The 24823-nt window shown below is 42.2% G+C and overlaps 5 protein-coding genes across 6 annotated transcripts; 3 read left to right on the forward strand and 2 right to left on the reverse strand.

Moving 5' to 3' along the window:
- The first annotated feature begins 387 nt into the window (after nucleotides 1-387).
- LOC127776428 (zinc finger protein CONSTANS-LIKE 10-like) lies at nucleotides 388-2146 on the forward strand. The gene is made up of 3 exons (XM_052302788.1): nucleotides 388-717; nucleotides 826-1073; nucleotides 1171-2146. The coding sequence occupies exons 1-3, from the start codon at nucleotides 388-390 to the stop codon at nucleotides 1301-1303; spliced, it is 711 nt and encodes a 236-aa protein (XP_052158748.1). The 3' UTR covers nucleotides 1304-2146.
- A 1999-nt stretch (nucleotides 2147-4145) lies between these two features.
- Nucleotides 4146-6070, forward strand: LOC127776427 (uncharacterized acetyltransferase At3g50280-like). The gene has a single exon (XM_052302787.1). It carries the CDS (start codon nucleotides 4275-4277, stop codon nucleotides 5673-5675), a length of 1401 nt encoding a protein of 466 aa, XP_052158747.1. The 5' UTR covers nucleotides 4146-4274; the 3' UTR covers nucleotides 5676-6070.
- Nucleotides 6071-6370: 300 nt separating this feature from the next.
- LOC127776426 (homogentisate 1,2-dioxygenase) lies at nucleotides 6371-9460 on the reverse strand. 2 transcript variants are annotated; one of them, XM_052302786.1, is made up of 9 exons: nucleotides 8931-9451; nucleotides 8620-8862; nucleotides 8453-8532; nucleotides 7859-8026; nucleotides 7564-7739; nucleotides 7395-7464; nucleotides 7117-7271; nucleotides 6937-7020; nucleotides 6371-6843 (listed from the first exon to the last, which is right to left on the reverse strand). In XM_052302786.1, the coding sequence occupies exons 1-9, from the start codon at nucleotides 9152-9154 to the stop codon at nucleotides 6631-6633; spliced, it is 1413 nt and encodes a 470-aa protein (XP_052158746.1). In that variant the 5' UTR covers nucleotides 9155-9451; the 3' UTR covers nucleotides 6371-6630. The 2 variants fall into 2 exon arrangements, with proteins under 2 accessions (XP_052158746.1, XP_052158745.1); XM_052302785.1 differs by having other exon boundaries at nucleotides 6937-7271; nucleotides 8931-9460.
- A 1368-nt stretch (nucleotides 9461-10828) lies between these two features.
- LOC127776430 (uncharacterized protein At4g28440-like) lies at nucleotides 10829-12382 on the reverse strand. Its single transcript, XM_052302789.1, has 2 exons — nucleotides 11957-12382; nucleotides 10829-11304 (listed from the first exon to the last, which is right to left on the reverse strand). The coding sequence occupies exons 1-2, from the start codon at nucleotides 12258-12260 to the stop codon at nucleotides 11111-11113; spliced, it is 498 nt and encodes a 165-aa protein (XP_052158749.1). The 5' UTR covers nucleotides 12261-12382; the 3' UTR covers nucleotides 10829-11110.
- A 6586-nt stretch (nucleotides 12383-18968) lies between these two features.
- On the forward strand, nucleotides 18969-23896 carry LOC127776757 (peroxisomal acyl-coenzyme A oxidase 1-like). The gene is made up of 14 exons (XM_052303292.1): nucleotides 18969-19297; nucleotides 20032-20140; nucleotides 20235-20296; nucleotides 20423-20632; nucleotides 20748-20835; nucleotides 20913-21075; nucleotides 21176-21374; nucleotides 21596-21793; nucleotides 22028-22159; nucleotides 22323-22443; nucleotides 22594-22704; nucleotides 22851-22920; nucleotides 23021-23204; nucleotides 23279-23896. Exons 1-14 carry the CDS (start codon nucleotides 19145-19147, stop codon nucleotides 23486-23488), a joined length of 2010 nt encoding a protein of 669 aa, XP_052159252.1. The 5' UTR covers nucleotides 18969-19144; the 3' UTR covers nucleotides 23489-23896.
- Nucleotides 23897-24823: the final 927 nt, after the last annotated feature.

A 24823-nucleotide genomic window follows, 5' to 3' on the forward strand; every position in this document is an offset into this window, starting at 1 on the left:
CTTTGATAAATATTTTATGTATATGATAAAAGTAACTTACATATGTAATAAAAGTAATATACAAATGTAAATATTTTTCATTGTAATATAATCATGTAAGATTTTGTTCTGAAGATTTAATTGCAACGAGTACAATGGTATAATCGGATTATAGATCGGATAAGTAACTTGAGAGAACTTCATAAGAAGATAAAAAAGACATGTATAACCTAATAGCAAAAAAAATAGTTGCATATATGTGAGGTGCAGTAGTACTTCTCGCAGGTATCGCGTTGTCGCCTAATAGGAGATGTCTCTCGAAATAGATTTTGCGCAATCTAATATATATTTTTTGGACGGAGAGGGTAATAGTCGAGAAGGGTTGAGAGTGAAAAAAAAAAGGTGGAAATGGAAAATGAGGTGGGTTGCGAGTGCCAGCTGTGCGGTGGGCGGCGTGGCGTGGTGTTCTGCGGCGCCCACGGCGGGCGCCTCTGCCTCCAATGCGACCGAGCCCTGCACCAAGCCCACGGCGGGGCCGGCGATCACCCCCGCGCGCCGCTCTGCGACTCGTGCAACGCCGCCGCCGCCGAGCTGCGCCTCAACGACGGGGCCACGCTGTGCGGGCCGTGCGCCTACCGCTACGCCTACGCCTACCCCTACACATACACCTACGTCTACACCGGCTGCCCCACCCCGCTGGAGATGATGCGCCTCCTCCATGCCGCCCCGCCGCCGCCGGTATTCAGTCACCCTCATCTCTTCTCTCATCTGAATTTGGCTCTATAGTTTCCTGCAGTCGGCAGGTCCAGGAAACCCGATGCTGGTACAATAATGCATCATATGCAGCCAGCTACCTGCAGTTTACAACAACAAGGAGGAGGAGAAGGAGAAGAGCTACTTCCAACTCTCTTATCTGCGACTGCGACTCCTAATACTGCTACTGCTGCGCCAATGGCAATGCCACCCCCACCCCCACCCCCACCACTACAACACCACACCACCACCTCCCTCATCATGATGATAAGGAACATTCACAAGCGGGAGGAGAGGAACAGAGCCAAGCTCAGGTACAATGATAAGAAGAAGACGAGGAAGTACGTATATATATACTCTACTTATTACTACTTGCAAGTGCAACAACCTCCAAATGATCTCATCTTAACATAAGCTAATTAAATTAAATTGATGCAGGTTCAGCAAGCAGATCAAGTATGCCTGCCGCAAGGCCGGAGCCGACGCACGAAAGCGGGTCAAAGGCCGATTCGCAAAGGCCTCTTCCTCCTCCTCCTCCTCCTCTTCTTCTTCCATCGATCATCGATTATGATAACCCACGCTCTCAACTCTCAACCACATTTCCTATTCAATTCCACATCCCCTATCTAGCGATCATTCTTTCATCTTCTGGACCTTGTGTTCCGTCATGACCAGCAATAATGACCTAGCAACTGCTCAGTGCGCACACTGTAAATAAAATCTTCCCACACCTGAGTCATCCCATCCCTGATTTTTTTTTTTTTTGAGAACTTCCTTGATTGTTTTATGTCCCCTATATACTTCTGCCTGTCCTTTTTCTTTCTCTTCTTTAGAAAAAAACAATGGACCAATTATATTCTTGCTCCATTCAAATGATGTAATAATCCTTGTATTCAGTTTAATTAGCTCATTGATACTCCTATCCTATGTTAAGTCCCAGCAGGTTCTGAAATTCAAAATCTGCAAAATCATTTGCCCTCAGATCGATACGTGATGAGCTTCCTCATTTCGGCATCATCAAGAAACTGCAGCCTGACGATGCTGATCACTACTACTTGATTCTGGACAGTTAACTTGTTTTGTAAGCAGCAGCGCAGTTTTGGTTAACGGACTATCTTGTCTCTAATCTTGTGCATCAGACGTACTTGAGTTAAATATATGCCATCCTGTCAAGTCAAAGTTAGTATCTGAAATCTATTAGTTACTTGATCGGGTTGAGCACATGCAGCTTCCTTTGATTTTCCTCTTCCTCCTTTTCTGTTAGTACTTTTTTACATTAGGAATTCGTCTACGCAACAACTAGTAGCCTTTTTTTTTAGGCCGGACCGGAACAAGTAGAAAGAAGGGGTGTGCTGCTATTGCAGAATGCAGGAAGTCTCCAGGCACATTCCCTAGTTCGTTCCTAAACAGTGAAACTGGCACCATTCATCAGATTCAAACTTTGGCTGTTTGTCTTTTTTAGAATATTTAAGAAGCTTGAAAACATAAGATATTATATTATTTAAGTATGTAATGTCATAAATAACTTTTATTCGTTATAATATAATTATTCAGAAATAATTTGTGATCGAAGTAAGACGAGTAGATGATGATAATAATTAACAGTCAGGTTATTCGAGAATGGAAGAAATACTCTTTCCTCGACTCATCCGCTTTTGTATGTGCATGTCAATAAATATACTTTCTCTGTTTTACAATCTCTGTTTTACAATGTAAGTCATTCTAGTATTTCACATATTTATATTTATATTGAGTCTAGATTCATTAACATTAATATATGTCTAGATTCATTAACATTAATAAGAATGTAGAAAATATTAAAATAATTTATATTATGAAACGCAGGGAGTAGTATATAAGTACTAACACGATTATTATGAATGGTCTTCTTGCTTTCAAAATAGAATACCCAGTGATGCTGATGCTAATGGTACTAAGTCGACGGTTATTCTAGAATTAGTTGGATCATATGGAGTACTATTTAGCAGCCGGAGGCATAGGCAGGCTCATGTCAGACGTGACGACTGACGACTTGTACTAGTAAACTGTAGAACCTGAGCTTCCATTTGAAAATTCAGTCAATCAACGTGTCAAAACCTGAGCATCAGCCTCAAGTCCACTAGTATTCCCTCCATGTAAAAAAAGCTTAACCTTGTGTACTAGGGCTGCGTTCGAGAGAGTGAGTTTGTTTGTTTCGTTTTTCACGCGTACGTTTCTCAAACTACTAAACGGTGTATTTTTTGTAAAAATTTTCAATAGAAAAGTTACTTTAAAAAATCATATTAATCTATTTTTAAAATTTAAAATAGTTAATACTCAATTAATCATGAGCTAATAGCTCACCTTGTTTTACGTATTTTACCAATCTCCTCAATCCCCTTCTCCTCAAACACACCCTAGATGCTGATACATAGTAGTTAGGGGCAAATCACAAACCCTAAGAAGTAGGAGTAAAATCACAATTGAACTAGAAAGTAAGGGCAGGAACACAATTGCCCCTAGTAGTACTACTCCTACGTACTAATATTATGAATTTGAACCGCTGTACATATTTATAGTACTAAGGTATATTAATATTTAGTATGAGGTTAAATTTTTTTTGAAACGGAGAAAATAGACAAGTTGAGAATCAACATGGAAAATGCATGTGCAGGCACGGTGCAGTAACAGTAGTAAGTAGAGGGAAATGTACTTATATGTGTAGTGTAGTACTATGCTCTACAGTTTTATAATGGGTGAATAGCTAATTTAGTCCTTTAAGTTTCACCGAAGGCTTAATTTGGTCCTTCATGTTTTATTTTGTCCACATAGCTCCTCCAAATATTTGTTTTGGCTTGAAATCATCCTTGGTCCCACTTAATATGTCATATGGCTATTTCTAGTCAATATTTCTATTAAAAAAATGTCTTTTTTGCCCTTAATTTGCATACAACTATATACTAGAAAAGAGAAAGTCAACATGAATAAACAACATTACAGATGTACTTCCCATTATTTCAACATGTGCATATGAAACTTAAGCAATTGCTATCGTATACACTTGCTAGTACATAATTTATTTTCATTTTACATCATATACTATGTATTATCTATAAAAAATTCAAGCATACAATTTTTCTCTTATATATGTGAATGATGAGGGGTATAAGTGTCATTTATGAATAGAGTTGTTGGTTTAAGGATAAGTTTGAACTAAAAAGAAAACTTGAAGGACTAATATGGATAGATTGAAACATCAAGTACTAAACTGAGCCTTAGATGAAACTTGGAAGACCAATTTGACTATTCACCCTTTTATAATACTGAAATTGACTTGGGAAACCATTTCTTCAACGACTATAAAATTGGTAACAATAAATCCTTGCAGTATTTGACATTAATTCCTTTTTCTTTCTTGTTTGTGAGTAAAATATTGTTGGGCCACCAACCCACAGCTTACATTGCCTTGTAGACTAGTACTAGTATAAATGAATGGGATATACACGTAGTAATAATCCAATCCAATCCAGTAATATCGCAAATTAAGCAGCAGGTGCAGGAGGATGTCGTCGGCGGCGGCGGTGGTGCGCGTGGTGTCGAGGCGCACCGTGAAGCCGGCAGCGCCTCGGCCCCGGGAGAGCATCCCCCTCACCTCCTGGGACCTCTCCATGCTCTCCGCCGATTACATCCAGAAAGGCCTCCTCTTCCCCCCGCCGCCGCCTTGCCTCCTAGTCGTCGACCACCTCGCCGCCGCCCTCTCCACCACGCTCAACACCTACTACCCCGTCGCCGGCCGCTTCGTCACCCACAACCACCCGGAACCTGAAGGCGGCTGCTCCGTCTCCATCGACTGCGACGGCCAGGGCGTCCAGATCGTCCACGCCGTCGCCGATGCCGTCACTGTCGCCGACCTCCTCCCTCCCGACGCCCACGTCCCGCCCCTCCTCCACTCCTTCTTCCCGCTCGGGGACGCCGTCAACTACGACGGCCACCATCTCCCCCTCTTCGTCGTCCAGGTCACCCACCTCGTTGACGGCGTCTTCCTCGCCTTCGTCTACAACCACGCGCTCTCCGATGGAACCGCATTCTGGGACTTCCTCAATGCGTGGGCCGAGATTGCGCGCGCCAGCTGCCTCGCCGCGCCCACCTCGCCCCCACCCTTGTTCAACCGTTGGTCTCCCTCTCCCGGAGACGGAGCCCCGGTCGTGCTGCCGTACGCCGACCTGTCGGAGCTGATCGAGAGGCTGCAGCCGCCGCTGCTGTGCGAGCGGATGCTACACTTCTCATCGGAGTCGCTGGTGGCGCTCAAGGAGCGGGCTCGCCAAGAGCTCCTGGCGGCCGGGGACACGGCGGGCGCGGCCGCGCTGACGAGGTTCCAGGCGCTGAGCTCGCTGCTGTGGAGGTGCATCACCCGCGCCAGGCGGCTGCCGGCGGAGCAACAGACCATGTGCCGCGCGGCCATCAACAACCGCGGGCGCCTCCAGCCGGCGCTGCCCAGGGAGTACTTCGGCAACAGCATCTACGCCATCAGCACGGAGAAGGTGCAGGCGTCGGAGCTGGTGGAGCGCGGGCACGGGTGGGCGGCGGCGGCGGTGGGGCGGGCGGTGGCGGCGCACACGGACGCGGACATCAGGGCGCGGGTGGCGGCGTGGGAGGTGAAGCCGATAATATACACGGCGAGGTACTTCGACCCGTCGGGGGTGATGATGGGGAGCTCGCCGCGGTTCGACATGTACGGCTGCGACTTTGGGTGGGGGAAGGCGCTGGCGGCGCGGAGCGGCAAGGCCAACAAGATGGACGGCAAGGCGTCGCTGTACCCGGGGCGGGAGGGCGGAGGAAGCATAGATGCGGAGGTGGTGCTCACTCCACACCACATGGCGGCGCTGGACGACGACCTCGAGCTGTGGGCCGCCGTCACGCCGGACCACACGCTCCCGCTACTGCTCAACAACAACAAACCTTGAAGCTTTTCTTCCTCCTCCTTCCTGCCTTAATTAGTGCCTGCCTTTTCTTCCAAAATTAAATAATAAAATAAGAAGCTTTAAGCTTTTCCTTCCGATGATATTGTTTCCCGTCTCTGTCTCAGGTTTTGGTTTCCTAGTGTTTGTTTGCTTGCTTGATTGATAATCCAGCATCAACAAACAAAGTAAAGATATATCTATTCATGTCATGACATCATTCCAGTGAGGATGCAATGCACAACACCTTCTTCTTCTTTTTTTCTTTTGACGTAACAGAGGTTGCAAACTTATGGGTTCGTGTCTAATTCATTATCTACAAAAACTGGGGTTGCAAGCATACTACATAGATACTGTATTATCTTACAAGTACCAAATCACTTGAGCCATCCAGCATTATCTTCAGTTGCTACACAAGAAAGATTGGTTTGGTTTCCTTATACACCAACACCACAAGTATGCACATATGAGAAAATTGATGTTCTGGACTGGAGGAAACCCTCCATGCGTTCAGTTTGAGACCAAGAATTTGACAGGTTCCGCTCTAAACACCAAACCAATTATTATATCATAGGTCCAAAACCAAAACCAAAATAGATCAATTTTATCTATCTCAACTCCCCACATCAATCTGTATCTCAACAGAGGGGAACATGTTAACAGTCCCAAGTTGCGAATGTAACATCTTCTTTCCGGCGGCATGTTAATGGTACCTCACACGGTGTCCATCCATTCATTCATTCATGGTGTTACAAACACGCCTGAACTAATCTGCCTAGAGTGTAGGCAACCTCTTATTGAAATTGACATTCTTGCTTCTGATAATGCTATACCCACGATTGTACAGTACAGGCTGCTGAGCATTATTGTCTTTACTTACACGGATCTGGTGAATGGTTCAGTTACAGCCTCACAAAATATACACAAGCACAGCATCATAAGCTACTAAAACTGATCAAAGCTACTTTCTGCATGGTTCTTCGCTGGTTGCCCCTCCATTGTCATGTGAGAAGTGGGATTTCAATCCAATCCAGCACTGGTAGTAATCGAGATCCCGGGATGGGGAATCGAGGGCCCATTGGCAAACCCTGGGGATGAGTGCAGACTCGAACATGAATGCAAGCGTGCCGCTTAGCCTTGATGGCTCATTGGCATCAGGACGGCTGATTGTTGCCTGCAAATTGATGCAACACACCATGTTACAAACACATCAGCAGCCATACCACCTACAAGGAAGGAATTCCTCCCTACCATCGGCATGACTAACCTCGTATGTCTTGGTGTCTGGGCCATGAGGTGTCATGCAACTGTGAAGGCTAGCACCTCCAGGAAGAAAACCATCGGCTTTGGCCTGCATAAGTTCAGAAAGATGAGTTCTGATCATGACTAGCTTAGTCAATACACACCAGAGAGAAAGAGCAGATGCTAGCGAATGATCAGGTCTGACCTCGTATATTCCATAGATCAATCCCATAAATTCACTCATGCAATTGCGATGATAGTATGGAGGGCGGAATGTGTTCTCAGCGACCAACCATCTAGGCGGGAATATCACAAAATCAAGCAATGCGACACCAGGCTTATCAGTTGGTGCAGTCAGCACTGAAAGTTGAAGAAATATATCATGTAAAATCCCCCTCACTGAATTGAATGAACTATACTCATTGTGTTTTAAGATAATGTAATACAACTATTATCATTGTGTTGGTCGTGAAAAGCAATCACCTGTATTTACTGATGGATCAGCATGATCGAATAGAACAGTGTTAAATGGACAGAATTTACTCAGGTCGTACTGAAAGAAAGAAAGAAAAGAAAATCAGATCATATGCCTCTACCTGCAAATTTCTGCATAGAAAGAAAGGAATTAACATGGCTAGATAAAAAGGTTTACCTTGTAAGGGACATAATTTCCATGCCACGCTACCACATTAAATGGAGAAAAGTCCTGAGTGGCAGTGAATAGCTCACCACCATATTTCTGAACAATTGTGTATCCTGGGCGGTGGACTTGCTCAAACCATGCTGTTGGGGAAAGGAAATCCCTTGCCGAAGCCAAGCCATTTGCACCTGCACACCAACCGGACATCTTCTAGCAACATAAACCTTGTATGCTTACACTGTAAATATTTTTCTTTTTTTTTAAAAAAAAGAAACAAATGCAGAAAGGTTGAAGGCACTGGTATTACCAATCGGGCCAAGATCAGGGAGCTGAAAGTGGGTACCGAAAATCTCAGAAACATAGCCACGTGAAGGACCATCGGGCAAATCAACAGCAAAGCGAAAACCCTGGGGAATGACAACAATTTCACCAGGTGGGACTAGCAGCTTCCCACATTCAGTTGTGATCAACAGCTCTGGGCTTGATAGAAAAAGGAGGAACTACGGTTAGCATACATATTCCTGTAGAAGGTAGGCATAACTGAATGGAAATTGCATTAAGCATTATACTACTTTTGAAGCATGGTGCTTGTTTTCCTTTTTTTTTTTAAAAAAAAAGAAGAAGGTACGTTAACAACCACAGACACAGAGTGGCACAAGTGGAGCACTGGAAATGATGAAGATTGAATAATTCAGGGGAGAAGAGAAATAATGTCATTGTTCATATGGTGGTAAGCAAGGCAAGTGGCAATCATGTTGTGGTGTGGAACAATTGATAACTGGAGGGGAAAAGTGTCATGAGGTTAATTAATAGTACAGTAGTGGGTTAATTTGCAGAGATGAAGAAGGAAGGGCAGGGCAGGATAGAAGTGAAGAAGGGAATGGAAGATACTACAACATACTTCCTTGCTGGGGGACAATGAGGAAATCGCCGTCAGCGTTGCAAAAGGCGCATCCGTCCATGGACTTGTTAGCAGCGTACCTGGAGCAAGCAGGATATAATGGATTGAAAGAAAGTAGAATCAGCATGGATATACATACATACATACATACATACATACATACATACATGTGGATGGCGTATCCGTGGCGCAGGAAGGAGCTGCCAGCGCCGCAGACGGTGTAGAGGCCATCGATGAAATCGAGGGGAGGATGGTGGGGGGGCACGTCGGCGGGGCGCCAGCGCAGCTGGGTGGGCGTGGCGACGGTGTCGGTGGTGGTGCGGTCGAAATCCCCAATGAGGCGGGGGTGGGCGGGGCGACGGGGGTGGAAGGGCTCGTGGGTCACCGAAGGCTTGATCCGGTACAGCCATCTGCATCTTTCTTTCATTTGATCTGATAGAATTGAGGAAAGATTGAAGAATCTGATAGAATTGCTTACGTTCGGAGGTTGCGGGCGCGCGGGGCGGTGAAGGGCGTGCCGGAGAGCTGCTCGGCGTAGAGTCCCAGCGGGCAGACCAGCGGGCTGTTCTGCCCGCGCGGGAGCGTCCCCGCCACCGCCTCCGACGACAAGCTGTTGCCCAGCCCCGACAGATATACGTACTCCAACCCCCCCTTCTCCTGCTGCTCATTCTGCGCCGCGGGGGTTGCCGTTGCCATGGCCATGGCCGCTGGCCGGAGGAGAGGGAGAAGGACAACACAACTGCTTGTCTCCTTCTTTCAGTTTCAGGAGGCTTCTCCTCTCCTGTATCTCACTCTTCTTCTCACCGTCTGTATATATCCTCCAATCAACTACTCCTCCTAAATAAAAATAATAATAATTACTCTCTCATATTACTACTACATACTAGTAGTAATCTAATACTGATTACTAACACATATTCTATGTATTAGCATCTCTTCTTTATCAATATACTTTTACCCTCTTCTAAAGAAAATTTGTTCTGTATTAGCCTCTCCTATTAGGGGGAGGAGTATTGTTGCAAGACGTTTGCTTATTACAACACAACAATTTTCGCAACTCCGAATGTGCGTAGTGTACAACAACAAGAAGAAGAGGAGGAGCAGTTTGTCTTGCCTTCACTTACTCAGACAGCGATGGATTGGATGCCATCTCCACGTACTAAGTATCTCTTATCTTCTTCATCTAACACTGACCGTTCTAAACTATAAGATCTATATTTTGTTTATAATAACATATTTTGATTATTAATTTATTTCATATTTATATTATTAATAAATGCATAATACTTAGCATTTACTATTGTTATCATTATTATTATTATTATTACCGAGTTGAATTTTTTAAAAAAGTATACCCTATAATGTTGGACTACTACTGACCAGTCATCCTAATCTTCTCAGGAAACTGGAGTAGTTTGCTGCCTCTGCCTACTTAAAAGAAAAGGAAAAAAAACAAGTCAACTTAACCCAAGCTATGATGCACAGATGCACCCCTATCTTGTTTCTTGTTGGAGGAGATGCATTTGCTGAAGCTTTAGTTGTAGTATCTCGCGGTTCAAACAGACATGCAGTTCAGCAAATAAAACTTGGGAGTACCACCTTTGTGGTAACTGGTAAGAGTCAAACAAACGACTTGCTCTTCAACTATCGATCGCCTGCAGGTTACACTAGTCACTAGGAGTACCATCATGCATGCAATGCAAGCAGGCCTCACGGACACGGAGGCTGCTGCGGATCAGGGCAAGGAGTGATACAAGTTGGCCGGTAGACACGCAGAGGACGGACCACCTCTTCTGCTGGGACGTTGTCCATCCAACTTTAGTATCACCGATGCCCATGACCACTTCGATTGCGCAATTCTAGCTATGGCTCAACAGGATCATCGCTTGTTCAATTAATGATGATCCATTATATATGTTCAATCCTGATGCATGCATGTTACAGTCAGGCTGCTCAAGCAGATTGTTTGTTTGCAGCAGTATCTATGCAATTTGCCTATTTTAGTGAGTTGAGTATTGCCTCTTAAGTGGTCTCCTTCTCCTCTTGTAAAGGTGGCTTGAGCTGAGCAACAACTCATCAACATCATGAATGTCTGCTTCAGGGTCCCCCCTCCTAGCCATCCAAACAGAATAGATAAATACCGGTCAATCCCCCTGGGCAACACAAAACAACCCATTTGATGTTCCTCAACAGCTTCTGTACAAATCAAGAGATCAATCAATCAAGCAGCATCTCACCAACACAACAAACATATGCCTGGTGAACAAACACATATAACACAGCTTTGTTAAACATGCACGCAAACATTGCAGCTCACAACAAGGTGTAGTAAGACATCCCAGAAATATTCTTCATCGTATATGTAGAACCATCAGCGACACAAGATCCAACTCCATACCATTAAATTGACAGAAACAAGTCCACTAGGCTTGCCAACATTTAGATTTAGGTACCACCGGCAACATCAACACATTTCATAAACCAAACCTAATGATAGAACAGGTCTTGCACAAAAGCATCAGTTGAACCTTCCTCTGTACATAAGTAATAACCAGCTCCAAATCTTTTCAATAGCTTTCCAGGATAAGATGAACCTACTGCTACCGCTGCATCAAAAATCTATGTCCACAGCCCGAGAGCCAATCAAAGTCTAAGTAGTCAATCCTCGTCGACGACATCCACCAGCTCATACTCGACCAGCGACACGTTGTTGTCTTCCTTGACTTGAAAGCTGGCAGGGTCCGTCACCTCGATCCGGCCCCATTTGTCAACTGCCAGCCTCATGGTCCCCTTGAACATGTCAATCTTGGCATTGCGGAAGATGACCGTGGTGCCTGGCTTCACCAAGTCAACTGTTGACACGAAAAAAGGATAGGGCTTACTTAGATGGATGAGACACACACCACAGCTTTTGAACAAAAAAGCGAAGTGATTATAATGATAGTAAGTGACTAGCACATATCCATCATCGACCAAGATCAATTAACGGGCATAATATAGAAAAGTAAACATACACCATTATTATGTAATGAAGTGAATAGGAACGTGAGGCAGTGTTTCAGATCAGAAAGCAATAAGAAACACATATCACTTTCCATCAATGTGGTATAGAAATAATAAGATGAGACACCAGAAATATTTGTCTCCTTCATTGCCTAGGGACACACGCGGTATATGTGTTGCATCAAGTGCAATTTAAGTTACATTAGAAAAAAACTGTGATCCTTGAGCAGTGGCGGAGCATGGGTCTCCACAATGGTGGTTCAGACTTAGTATATGGCAAACCAATAAAGCCAAAGGCACATTGAAACAAGTCAATGAATGGAATGATTCAATTGGCATACAAAAGTTCAATGGTTTTTTTTTCTGGCATAAGCTTCTTGTTTCAGTATATAAGGGTATATAATGGGTGTTGTGCCGCCAATTTGCTTGAGCAAAGGATACATGAGAGGTTGCAGTTGAATACTGTAATGAATAAGGAAGTAGGAGGGGAGAGGAGAGGACCTTGTTGGTTGCGGGCGGTGAAGAGGACGGTGCCGGTGTTGTCGCCGACGAGGCACTCAGCGAGACGAGCGCGGGGAGGAGGGTTGTCGAGGATGATGCGGGCGGAGAGGACGCGGGCGGTGAGGGTGTGGCCGTGGCTCTGGGGCCGCAGCCGCTCCACGGTGGTGAACACCGGTTTACGCAGTTGCTGCGGCGGCCGTGCGGGAGCGGGAGCGGATGGCGAGGGGTTGGGTGCGCGGGGGCGCGGCACGTAGGAGGGAGCGGCGCCGCCGCGACGGCCGTAGGGGCGACCGGTGGAAGACATGGCCGGCAATCTCTCCGAATCTTCTTCTTGTTGGATTGGAATCGGAAAGCCGCAGCCGCCGCCGCCGCCGCCGCCGCCTAAACCCTAGCAGCACAGCACAGCAGAGCAGAGCAGCTAGTATTCCCAGAGTATGATTTATGAAGAAGAGGATCGGATCGGATCGGCGACGCAACGCAACGCAACCGAAGAGGCCTACGATGGTGGGCCTGGGCCTTTCGTTCTTCATGGCATGGGATAGGCCTTACTCCTACTACTGGACCGGACATAGTTTTGATGGGCCTAAATCTAATCCACATGTACGGTACTAGAGAGCCTTTCTTTGTCTCAAAAATTTAAAAAGAAAACAGAAAAGATAAGGAATAAACTCCAATTTAACTCCCTCAACTATTGGCTGGCATAGCCTCCAACCATAACATGGGATATATTAACCCCCAACTCCTAAAACCGATGTAAAAGACTCACTGAAAAACGGTTTTCGCTGACGTGTCTTCTACTCTTGATCTAGTCCAATTTGAAGATCATATGTTAGCGCCTCTTTCTCTTTTCTACTTTCTTTGTCCTAAAATATTACAACATCCATCCTAGTACAACGAATGACAGTCTAGATTCGTTGTCCTAGGATAAGTCAAATCCCATTATAAATTGCAATGTTTTGGGACGGATGAAGTACCCCATCAACACGTACGTACTGCGCCAATAATGCAGAACCTAAGCGGCGTGTAGGTGGGTGCATGTCAGTGTTATCCGCTAGCTACTACTCCACAACATAGTAAAAAAACCGGATCGGGGGTTGACATGCTGTGGCTGCGGTTCACCGATTGAACCGTCGGTTATTTATTTATTTATTATTATATTATATTTCTACTATTTTTAATATAGAACCATCACAAATCGGTGAAAATATGTACTCCGACCACATCCTTTCTCTTCTTTCAAAGTGGACTACTACTGCTCCTTTCTCCGTCCTAAAATATAAAGCATTTTTAAGGTTGACATGAGTATATTAAGAAAGTATGTGAGGATGATTAGATAAAGTGTGTAATTGGTTGTGAAGAGAAACTAGGTGAAAGAGAATGCTTGTGATTGGTTAAGAGAAGGATGTAGGTAGAGAAATAACCTCATTTTAAAACAAGGTATTGTACTATAAGTAACTGTATTTTGGGACGGAGGTAGTACCTGAGTTTATCCGACTTCACTGGACTGGACAGGGGTATGGACAGTGCAACCTATTTGATTGAGATTGATGTGGTCGTGTTGCGTTGTTCACAAATCACACAAATCATTGAGATTGATTGGACGGAGCAACGAGCTAAACGTGCCTTCTTCGTTAGTGGTCAACTATTTGATTCGATTCCATATATTCGGATTCATTCAACAATCGTCATGGATGCATGCCTTTCTTATATAAAAAGGTCAGCATATCAGGCCCTGTAATATCAAAACCAGCGGCGCTAGGAGCTGTTCCCACCCACGAATCCACGATCTTTCCTACTGCAGTCTACTCCTCTCCATAAAATAAAATAAAAAACTGGGTTTCCGTGTTTAACGATTGACTGCTCATCTTATATGAAATTTTTTTATAATTAGTATTTTTATTGTTGTTAGATGATAAAACATGATTAATATTTTACGCGTGACTTGTCTTTTTAACTTTTTTCATAATTTTTTCAAATAAGACAGACGGTCAAACGTTGGACACGGGAACCTAGGGTTTGTTTTTTTTTTTTTGACAGAGGGAGTGCTTCACAAGTTGATATGAAGTGGAGTGGTGGAGTTGGCTCCACCCTTTAATTCATTATGTGATAACACTCTAACCAATTTTATACCGTTCATATATAGAGTTGAAACTTACTCCAGCTTCAAGAAAGGTAAAGCTGCAGCTAAAACTATGCCAAACGGCCCCCTAAGTATATCGACTCCACCCTTTTCTCTTCAGCTTAAGCTAAAATTTAAATTTCAAAACTTAATTTTATATCTTTTTTTAAAAAACATAGTACAAACTCATACGCTCTTATAAATATACACGCACACTTTACCTATATCAACATCTTTGAAAAATTAGGTCATCATATCTTAGAATTGACGAAGTTACCATGGGTCGGTGGGTATGTCGTCTACCATTGAAATAATATTAGCCGTAAATGCTAGCAACCGTGCTAGATTCCACCACAAGAATTCCAACTAGTTGAGCTATGCTCACCTCGTAGTTTTAGAGTTGGCTTTGATATTTTATTCATGCTAATTTATCTTTTAATATTGGATTTAAATCACTAAAAAATTATATAAAATTTTTATCCATAAATTATCTTCTAGTTACTAATAAGCATTATAACTTTCAATCATATGTATACGAAATAATATGACTGATACGACAAGGGAACGGGTAATATAAGTACTACTCCCTCGTCTCTAGAGTTCTCCAGGAAGACTAAGGCTATTTTCGGCACCCCTTATTCCCAACCTCTCTTCCTGGTTTTCCACGCGCATGCTTTTTAAACTACTAAACAGTGTGTTTTTGTAAAAAAATATATATATAGGAAAGTTACATTAAAAAAACGTATTAATCCATTTTTCAAGTTAATTTTAGCTAATACTTAATTAATTATGCGATAATAAGCTGTTCCGTTTTCTATGTCGATGGGATAGACTCCCTGATATAGTAGTGCTAAGACTCTAGATAAAAAAGGAAGTTCCTACGCGAGACTAGGGTAGTAGTCAATAAGTGGTGTGAAGGTTAGCAGTTACCTTATTTGTTGTGCGCTTAACTGAAAGTGAGATAGGCGGTAGGTGGTGACAACCTTGTTCATCCTTTGCATCCCTCCATGTTCAGATGCATTATAGAGCTCAAGGCAAGATTCACCTTGACAAACTAAGAGAGGGCCAATGCTCGAAGCATTCGATAGAATTTTACCTTTAACTTAAGATAACTAGTTGAATCTATAGAAATCATCTCTAGCAATCTTATCATCAAATTGTTGTAGTTTGTAGAATCCTGTTTGTAGATATACACACTCATTTCTTGCATTTAATATCCTTGGAATGCTCTAAGGGAAAGTGCTATACAACGGTATCCGTGCGCTTACGGATTTATCTGTGCGTAGCAAATACGAGCAGTCGCTTTCTCCGTCATAAAATATACCTCTATTATCTATGTGATGTCAAATCTTCATTTAGATTGGTTTTTTCTATGTAGTGTCAAATCTCAATCTATGGGTTTTTTCATCATAATTATGTCTCATTTAACTTCTCCCCTTAGCTTTTCATCTTAACAAATAATAATTATTTCTAACTTAACTCGCATCTCTCCTTAGGTTGCGCTCGTTTGTGCCAGCACCGATGAGAATACATCTCACTCAAGTAAACTAATTAAACAATATAAGATATCTCGAACACTTATTTTATAAAGCAAGCATCCGCCGAGGTCCAAGCAAAAAGAAGGCTGATAGCTCTGGCGCTTCTTCGGAACTCCAATGGAAGAATGCTGACAAACCTGACACTCCTCCGGAAGTTCTCGGAGAGAACTCTCATACTTTAGGGCACTCCTTCTGGAACTCCCCTCATTCACTCAATAATCCAACATACTAAGCAAAACCTAAAAGTGAGTTGTACTCTACTTTGTGTGTTGAGCTCATCATTTTATAGCTTCCGTATGATGGTTGGAATGTTCGTTGTTGGCGGTTCACCCGAACCAAGAGTTCGGTTGATCCCTGGGCCTCACCCCTCTCCACCAACTTTCTTCAGCGGCTTACAGGTGGGCCCTTATGGCAGTTGAGGATTGTTTGGTCCCACTTTAGGTCTTTTTGACTGTCAGGTGCATCATCCAATCCGTGTACTTGCGTATGATTGGCCGGAGGTTTCTTTTGTCGCATGACAGGTGTATTTTCATCCATAAATAACCTGCATACATATATTTACCAAATTTAGTGGAAATGGTTAGTAGTTAGCCCCTATCACTAAGTTTTGATATAAATTTTTATATTCTTTTTGCAGGAGTTGATAGTTAAAGTTTGCACTTAATGACCATCAACAACAACTATTGTAGATCTATTGGAGACAAAAGGAAAAAAAAGTATTACTCCCTCCAATTCCATAATTCTTGATGTTTTAGATGAGATTGATATCAAACTTTTATAATTTTAACTATCAATAGTTTAAAAAATATTTAATTTAAAGACACTAGAACAACTTATATAGACTTGTATTACAAAGTATCATAACAAAAGGAAAAATATATGTATTTATTATATATATTATAATTAAAAAATATAGTAAAAATATATTTTGAAGTCAATGCCATTATTTAAAGGGTAAATTGGAACCATGCCATTATAATTTTGCAAAGTTTGAGATATGACATCGATATCTCAATGACATGTAGGACCCACATGAGTCAATGACATATGGGTTAGGATGGCATATCTCAAATTTTTCAAAACGAGTAGTAGATTTTGTAGTATGTTGAATGATGTATACGGGCGCCGTCCAGTTAGTTGCACTTAATTGTCAATTAAGCTGGGGTTGGGGGGGATGTATACCTTAATCATTGGACTTAATTGTGATTGTTGCCTTTGATGGTAGGCCGAACCATCGATAGCTACGAGTTTGGTCGCTGGTAATGTAGGAGTAGTTTGTTTGTTCGGCTCGATCGATCGGCGCGCTGTTTAACCGTTTGTCTTCCTCAAAAAATTTAAATTTAAGTAATTATTAATTCTTTTCCTATCATCTGATTCATTATTAAATATATTTTTATGTAGGCATATAATTTTACATATTTCATAAAATTTTTTAATAAGAAGAATGGTCAAACATGTGCTAAAAAGTCAATGGTGTTAAATATTTCGAAACGAAGGGAATATATCATAATAACGAATAAAGCCCTTGTGTTCAAGTATATAATCTAATCTAAATATATGCAGCCAGGTGATGAAGCAATCAGCAGGAATAAATTAAGGATATTCTCGATGGAGCCAAAGATGGAAAAGATAGAAAATATACTCCGATATATCTAGATCGAAAGTAATCAATCAATATATACAGTCAATGGAGTCAAGTGGTAACTGTGTATTGTTAATTGCCTGCCTGCCTTGGTTTTAACGATATAGCATCCCATGATAGGTGACATTTTTGACTTTTTATTTACAACGTAACGTTTGACCATTCGTTTTATTTGAAAAATTAATGTAAATATAAAAAAAATAAGTCATATGTAAAGTACTTTTGATAATAAAGCAAATGACAAACAAAATAAATAATAATTCCAAAATTTTTTGAATAAGACGAATGATCAAACATTGACAAACAAAAACTCAAAAAGACAAGTAATATGGGACGGAGGTAGAACTAAATAGAGTAGTATATATCTGCGCCGTGCGGGTGGTTTATTCTTCTGTAAGACTGTGTTTGATGGTGGGGTTGGAAACCCATCTCTTATCCACGAAAAACGGAACGGTTTAGTAGTACATAATTAATTAATTATTAATTATTTTTTTAAAAAAGATCATTATGATTTTTTAAGCAACTTTCGTATATAATTTTTTTAAAAAGAAAACGCACAATTTATCAGTTTTAAACATACTATATACGCACGCAGTATGTACGCACTTGTGAATACTGTAGTAATATATCATGGTATTTGTCGACGGTGGACACCCGTAGACCGGATATAAAGGGTATTGGGGTACGTTGGTACGAGGATCTACGTAGTACGACTTCAAGAAAACATGAGACAAAGATTATACTGGTTCAGGCCCCTTGATAGGTAATAGTTCTAATCCAGTTGGTACGGGATTATATGGTGAGAACCACAAATTACAAGGGAAATAATAGAACTCGATGATACCGACGAGATCGTAGTCGAGTTAGTTCGACTAGATCACCCGGCGACTTGGCTCTTGTAGACTCCGGCTTCGTAGGCTGTAGTTATTGTCTTGGCTATGAGATTCTATGCCTTAGGTCCTCCCGGGGGTCCCTTTTATATCGCAGGTCAGGTGGTCTCCAAGTAGGACTCGGAGACATCGGACCCTGCACGATACAGTGACAACCCAGTCCTATACGGGTAAGAACTCTTCCACTGGTGAACTTCGTGATGAATTTCCTTAGCGTATACAGAGAACGTCTGTACACGCGCAGATGTACCATATGTCGTACAGCGTACATCCAAGGGTAGAGGGTATACTTTATTCGTAACCCTAACAGTATTGATAATCAGTAGCCCTGATAATTAAGATAAGATAGGACTGGACTAATTAATCACTACTGCTAGCTGGGTAGGTACTGTATTTGCAAGAGCAAAATAATACAGCATGCAGTTATTTTGTGTACAGTAATAAAAAGAAGAGAAATAATTGAGTAGAGCAGTAGTATGCAGGTAGTAGGTTGGTAGGTGGCGTGGATGAACCGTATACTCCTACTGGAGTACGACTGAATGAAGAAATAATTGAGCACGTTTGTCTACACAAACGCAACGCAAGAGACTAGGGAAGCAAAGTACTTGATGCATACGATCTCAACTCGACTAGTATGTATCATGTATGTACGTACGTATGTACTGTATTCATTAGGGTGGGACTGTATACTATAGTTATTATTACTAGTATTGTTGACAAAAACAATTCCTAAGTTTTGTTTTAAGAAGAAGAGCAACAAACGTAAGTCTATAGGAGTACTAGATCTTTGCATATAGTACCCAATAAATAGAGGGAGAGAGAGCGCGGGCCAAACTCCCAACTCCCAAGTTGCAATCGAGAATAAATAAAAATCCCAATCCCCTCCTTCTCTTCTTCTTCCTCCCTGTTCCCTTTTCGATTCGATTGGATTGGATTGTTTTGCTGGCTCGCTCTCTCTCTCTCTCTCGTGGTGTGGTGTGGACAAGAAAGAAAGGAAAGATGGAGGGCGGCGTAGGGGGGGAGGTGGACCACCTCGCCGGCGAGAGGGCCACCGCGCAGTTCGACGTTGAACACATGAAGGTTGCCTGGGCTGGCTCCCGCCACGCCGTCGATGTCGCCGACCGCATGGCGCGCCTCGTCGCTTCCGACCCCGTAACAATAACTTTCTCCCTCTTTCTTTCTTTCTTTGCACAGATAGATAGATAGATAGATAGATTATCAACTTCGGCTCCCCGGATCTCTGATTAAATTACCTGTATGATGCTCTTCTTCTCTTCCCCCAATCCTTCTTTCCTTGTTCTTCAACAACCACACCACGCCGGCCCGATTTTACCCCACGATAATAATTTCATATATTATTTTTAGTTTACTAGCAGCAGCCAGCAGGAGTATTCAGTTGATACTGTTTCGCTGACTTGTTTGCTACCCTAATTATTATTATTAAGGAGTATTTTTTTTAGCTAGATGCGATGCGATGCGATGCTTATTCCACTGCTCCTGCTCTTTCTTCCACACATATCTCCTCTTTTACTATTATTAGTATTGTCACTAGTAATATTATTTATATTCTGCTATAGTGATTTTCTCCTCAGATCAGATCTACCAAAACCTTGTACCCACACAAATATCTTCTACTCTTTTTTTTTTCTGATACTAAACATTATAATATAGCTAGCTGCGCTACAAGATTGATAGAAATTTCTCAGCACCATACATTATGAATCATCTCCATATATGATGTATCAGTAATAACAGTAACAATGTACCAATTGCTACGTGTTTTTCTGTAGCCTCCTCTTTGCTAACAAATGCTAAAATGCTATAAACAAAACAATCCATTACGCTCACAATGGTTTCCTTACATTTTTGACTCCTTTCCAATCTAGGTGTTCCGCAAGGATAACAGGACTATGCTCCCCAGGAAGGAGCTGTTCAAGGACACACTCAGAAAGGCAGCCCATGCGTGGAAGCGTATCGTCGAGCTCCGTCTTACAGGTCAGGTCCCAATCCCGTGATGCTTCTTCTTCTTTTATTAACAACTGATCTTCCTACTCTTAACTCATGTAATGGTGTTGTTGTCCATTAACAGAAGAGGAGGCAAATTTGCTAAGGCTATACGTGGACCAGCCTGGTTATGTTGATCTGCACTGGGTACTAATATCGACCATATTATCTTCACTATCTACTCCGATATACAGCACTGAAGCTGCTCAATTTTATCCACAAGCTCGATTAATTAATAGGGAACAATACTTTGTGCAAAATTTTATTTTGCAGGGCATGTTTGTTCCTGCTATAAAAGGCCAAGGGACTGAAGAGCAGCAGAAGAAGTGGCTACCTCTGGCCTACAGGTTCCAAATAATTGGATGCTATGCTCAGACTGAACTTGGTCATGGTTCCAATGTTCAGGGCCTTGAAACAACCGCCACATTTGACCCAAAGACTGATGAGTTTGTTATACACAGCCCGACACTGACCTCTAGCAAGGTAATACTCCTATCTACTCTTCCTCTCTTATCTATTAAGATGCTACATTTCTTCTTTAATTTGGAATTTCTTCAATATCTTGTTGCATGGTTCATGATTTTATCCCCGTGTGCAGTGGTGGCCTGGTGGCTTGGGAAAAGCTTCCACTCATGCAGTTGTGTATGCTCGTCTGATAACTGAAGGAAAGGACTACGGCATACATGGTAGAGTCTCTTGTATTTTGAAGGTGACTTTTAAGCAGTATCTTTCTTTTTGCGACTCATGACTATCTATATATCAGGTTTCATTGTGCAACTACGAAGCCTAGAGGACCACTCTCCCCTTCCCGGTGTTACTCTTGGTGATATCGGTGGAAAATTTGGTAGTGGTGCATACAACAGTATGGATAATGGAGTTCTGCGATTTGACCATGTGCGCATCCCAAGGGATCAAATGTTGATGAGGTTTGTCCATTGGGTTATCATGTTTTGTTCGGGCACTTGTCAAATACATTCTGATACCTTGATGTAACCATTCTCAAGCACACCCATGCTACTCGTGTAGGCTTTCACAAGTTACGAAAGAGGGAAAATATGTGCACTCAGATGTCCCAAAACAGCTGCTTTATGGGACAATGGTTTTTGTTCGTCAAACAATTGTTGCAGATGCTTCTAAGGCTTTATCACGTGCTACTTGCATTGCTGTAAGATACAGCGCTATTCGAAAGCAGTTTGGCCCTCAAACTGGTGGCCCTGAGACTCAGGTACTATGTCAGATTTGAATTTTTTTTTTGTATTACCACTTATTAATTTGTTTTTATGCTCTTGAAACATTTCCTGTGACATGTATTCCTTTTGCTTTTACTGGAAAAACCATTGTCTGAGTTAATATTTGTACTTTGTTCATCTAAAAGAATTAAATTGATAAACGAGTTTAACTTTTTGCTACCAATGACAAGTGGCTAATGGTCTATAATGGTTACAGGTCCTCAATTACAAGACTCAGCAAAGCAGACTCTTTCCTTTGCTGGCTTCAGCTTATGCATTTAGGTTTGTGGGTGAGTGGCTGAAGTGGCTGTACACGGATGTCACACATAAACTGGAAGCCAAGGATTTCTCAACACTTCAAGAGGCCCATGCCTGTACTGCTGGGTTGAAGGCTGTGACAACATCTGCGACAGCTGTGCGTACAATTATTTAATTCAGTACCACTTTTAATGGTTATACTTGCTGACTGGTCATACTAAGCCTGCAAATTCAGACTTTTGCTTTATCAGTACACATCCTTAAAATGAATAATGGTCAGATCGCATCAATGAGTTTACACGCATAGCTGGTCCAACAGCCTAGCCAGTTTATATAACGAGTGAATTACACAATTTTCATTGTTCTCAAACCTGTTTTTTTTTTAATGCAGGATGGAATTGAAGAATGCCGAAAACTCTGTGGTGGACATGGTTACCTGAACAGCAGCGGGCTTCCTGAATTGTTTGCTATCTATGTTCCTGCTTGCACTTATGAAGGAGACAATGTTGTTTTGCTATTGCAGGTTAGTATGCTATTGTTGTTTTGTTCTGTGGATACTAATAACTCTCCTACCTGCTTGTGGTTGTGTGGATGGCCTAGCTTGTTGGGCCGAATCATAGGTCCAGTCCTTCAAGTTTCCTCAGTTTTGGTCAATTTACAGTCATAACCTTTGGTGCTCTCTGCAGGTTGCAAGGTTTCTAATGAAGACTGTATCCCAGTTAGCTTCTGGAAAACAGCCTGTTGGTACAACGGCTTACATGGGCAACATACAGTACTTGATGCAATGCAAATGTGGTGTAAATACAGGTATATAGTTGTATCTTCTGGCAGGCTCCTGTTTTAGACAGCTGTATGCCAGTCATCACTGTACGTTATGTATATATATGCCCATTGCTGGGAAGCCATTGATGTTGAGATGAATGCCATAGTGATTCGTTTTTCCATGATTATCGACAGCTGAAGATTGGCTAAATCCTGCTGCCATACGAGAGGTATTTGAAGCTCGGGCTCTCAGGATGGCGGTGAATTGTGCCCAGAACATAAACAAGGCACCAAGCCAAGAAGAAGGTTGGTATTGCGCCATATGATTATTAATCGAGAATAAAATATAGAACAGAAACCATAGTGCATTTGCATGTAGTTTCGTATTAATTTCCGTGGTCTATTATAAGAAATTGCATAGATGATGATGGTGTGCGTTGCTGAATATGCAGGGTTTTATGAGCTATCCCCTGATCTGCTTGAGGTGGCGGTGGCCCATATCCAGTTGATAATTGTAACCAAGTGAGTATTGCCTAGGATGAAAGAAATCTGAAGTATGGCTTCATTTATATTTTATTGGCATTTATTTATTTCGGTGTGTTATGGTACGTATAATGGTTAGGTTCATAGAGAAATTAGAGCAGGACATCCCTGGTGAGGGAGTGAAGGAGCAACTGCGCATTCTTTGCAATGTGTACGCGCTGTATCTTGTTCACAAGCATCTGGGTGACTTCCTGTCGACGGGGAGCATCACAGCAAGGCAGGGAGCGCTGGCAAACGAGCAGCTGGGAAAGCTGTATGCGCAGGTATGGTGTTCCTCCGTCGATGTCAATGTCAAAAGTGGATGAGAAACTGAGAAATGAGACAAATGCAAATGCAGGTGCGGCTGAACGCGGTGGCGCTGGTGGACGCGTTCAACTACACCGACCACTACCTGGGGTCGGTGCTGGGGCGCTACGACGGCAATGTTTACCCGGCGCTGTACGAGGAGGCGTGGAAGGACCCCCTCAACGACACGGATGTGCCGGACGGTTACCAGGAGCACCTCCGCCCTCTGCTCAAGCAGCAGCTCAAGCTCTCCAGGCTATGATCATCCATCCATCATCCTCCCTTTCTTGCTCTATCAATCATATCATACTGCATACGATTTGAGTAGTAGTAAAATAACACCAGCATATGCAAGGTGCTGGCTGGCTGCTAGTATTTTCTTTTTCTTTATAATTTATTTATTTGGGGAGAGCTGGTATTGTCTTATTTATTTGGGAAGAGCTGGTATTGTATGTCTGGTGATTTGGTATAGCTGTAACTGTGAACTTCACCACATCTCCCCCTTCTCAAGGGCATATGCATTCTACTCCTATGGCTGTGTTTAGTTCCTTCCAAAGTTGGAAGTTTGGGTTGAAATTGGTACGATGTGACTGAAAAGTTATGCGTGTATAACAGGTTGATGTGATGGGAAAAGTTGGAAGTTTGGATCTAAACACAGCCTATATGTATATTGAGATTGTCCGTGCGGCGCTTCTAGTGTGAAATATCCTCCCTTGTCGAGCATATTAACATTGCATGTACTGAGATACCTCAGTGTCCCTGAATGCTGACACAACTTGAACCCAACGTTCGTGCTGCGATGATTCAGAAAAAAACACAAAAGCACATACTCCTAAGGTTGTACAGAACTTATATAGAATCCAATGTCAGGTTCATCCTACATTCATATAGGCAAGTTATATTACTAGTACATTCAGTCAAAAAAATATTACTAGTACACGATGAACAGTTCCAACCGATTATTGTTTATTGACGTCTTTGATTATTTTGGTATTTCAACTTCTGTATATGTTTGTGCAAATTCACACAATTAATACACTTATGATTGTTCTGAAATTTTAATCACTGCAACGCGGTGAATTAGACTGTAGTGCAACTGTTCTTTTCGGCGACTTGGTCAGATTATTACGTGGAATACTTTCCACTTGCTCTACGCCTTTGAAAATACGTTCGTTCTCTCAAAACACCTTTTTTTTTCTACCACAATGTTTAGACTAACCCATTTCACATTGATCTACATATATGTTTCGTGGACCATGTGCCTATAAATTCATATGGATGTTAGTGAATCTAAATGAACAATGGAGATGTCTAACAACGTGAAACGGATAGAGTATTTGTTAAGTTTATTTTTTAAAGTAGTAGTACTTAATTTATCCCTATACAATCGAGTAGATAAATCCGTGTTTTCAAATGGGAAGACAAAAAAAATGTTTTCGGCACCATTTTCAAGGCATGTATTCCATGTTTTTTTAGAAAGGGGAAAACTCAAATTATTAGGGCAATATAAAAACTTAAAATACATAAAAGATACTAGCGTTTTTCATTCTCTATTGAAACCTTGGGGCAAAATAGAATTTTGTTATTAAAACCTTGG

The sequence above is a fragment of the Oryza glaberrima genome, chromosome 6 (genome assembly GCF_000147395.1).
Source record: "Oryza glaberrima chromosome 6, OglaRS2, whole genome shotgun sequence".
Taxonomy (NCBI): Eukaryota; Viridiplantae; Streptophyta; class Magnoliopsida; order Poales; family Poaceae; genus Oryza; species Oryza glaberrima.

Coding starts and splice junctions, on each gene's coding strand:
- LOC127776428 (XM_052302788.1), top strand. CDS start 388: ATGGAAAATGAGGTGGGTTGCGAGTGCCAGCTGTGCGGTGGGCGGCGT. Junction 718..825: donor ATGCCGCCCCGCCGCCGCCG/GTATTCAGTCAC, acceptor CATCATATGCAG/CCAGCTACCTGCAGTTTACA. Junction 1,074..1,170: donor GATAAGAAGAAGACGAGGAA/GTACGTATATAT, acceptor AAATTGATGCAG/GTTCAGCAAGCAGATCAAGT.
- LOC127776427 (XM_052302787.1), top strand. CDS start 4,275: ATGTCGTCGGCGGCGGCGGTGGTGCGCGTGGTGTCGAGGCGCACCGTG.
- LOC127776426 (XM_052302785.1), bottom strand. CDS start 9,154: ATGGCCATGGCAACGGCAACCCCCGCGGCGCAGAATGAGCAGCAGGAG. Junction 8,027..8,452: donor CATTGTCCCCCAGCAAGGAA/GTATGTTGTAGT, acceptor TATCAAGCCCAG/AGCTGTTGATCACAACTGAA. Junction 7,272..7,394: donor TGATCCATCAGTAAATACAG/GTGATTGCTTTT, acceptor TTCAACTTTCAG/TGCTGACTGCACCAACTGAT.
- LOC127776430 (XM_052302789.1), bottom strand. CDS start 12,260: ATGTCTTCCACCGGTCGCCCCTACGGCCGTCGCGGCGGCGCCGCTCCC. Junction 11,305..11,956: donor CACCGCCCGCAACCAACAAG/GTCCTCTCCTCT, acceptor TCGTGTCAACAG/TTGACTTGGTGAAGCCAGGC.
- LOC127776757 (XM_052303292.1), top strand. CDS start 19,145: ATGGAGGGCGGCGTAGGGGGGGAGGTGGACCACCTCGCCGGCGAGAGG. Junction 19,298..20,031: donor GCCTCGTCGCTTCCGACCCC/GTAACAATAACT, acceptor TTTCCAATCTAG/GTGTTCCGCAAGGATAACAG. Junction 20,141..20,234: donor CGTCGAGCTCCGTCTTACAG/GTCAGGTCCCAA, acceptor GTCCATTAACAG/AAGAGGAGGCAAATTTGCTA.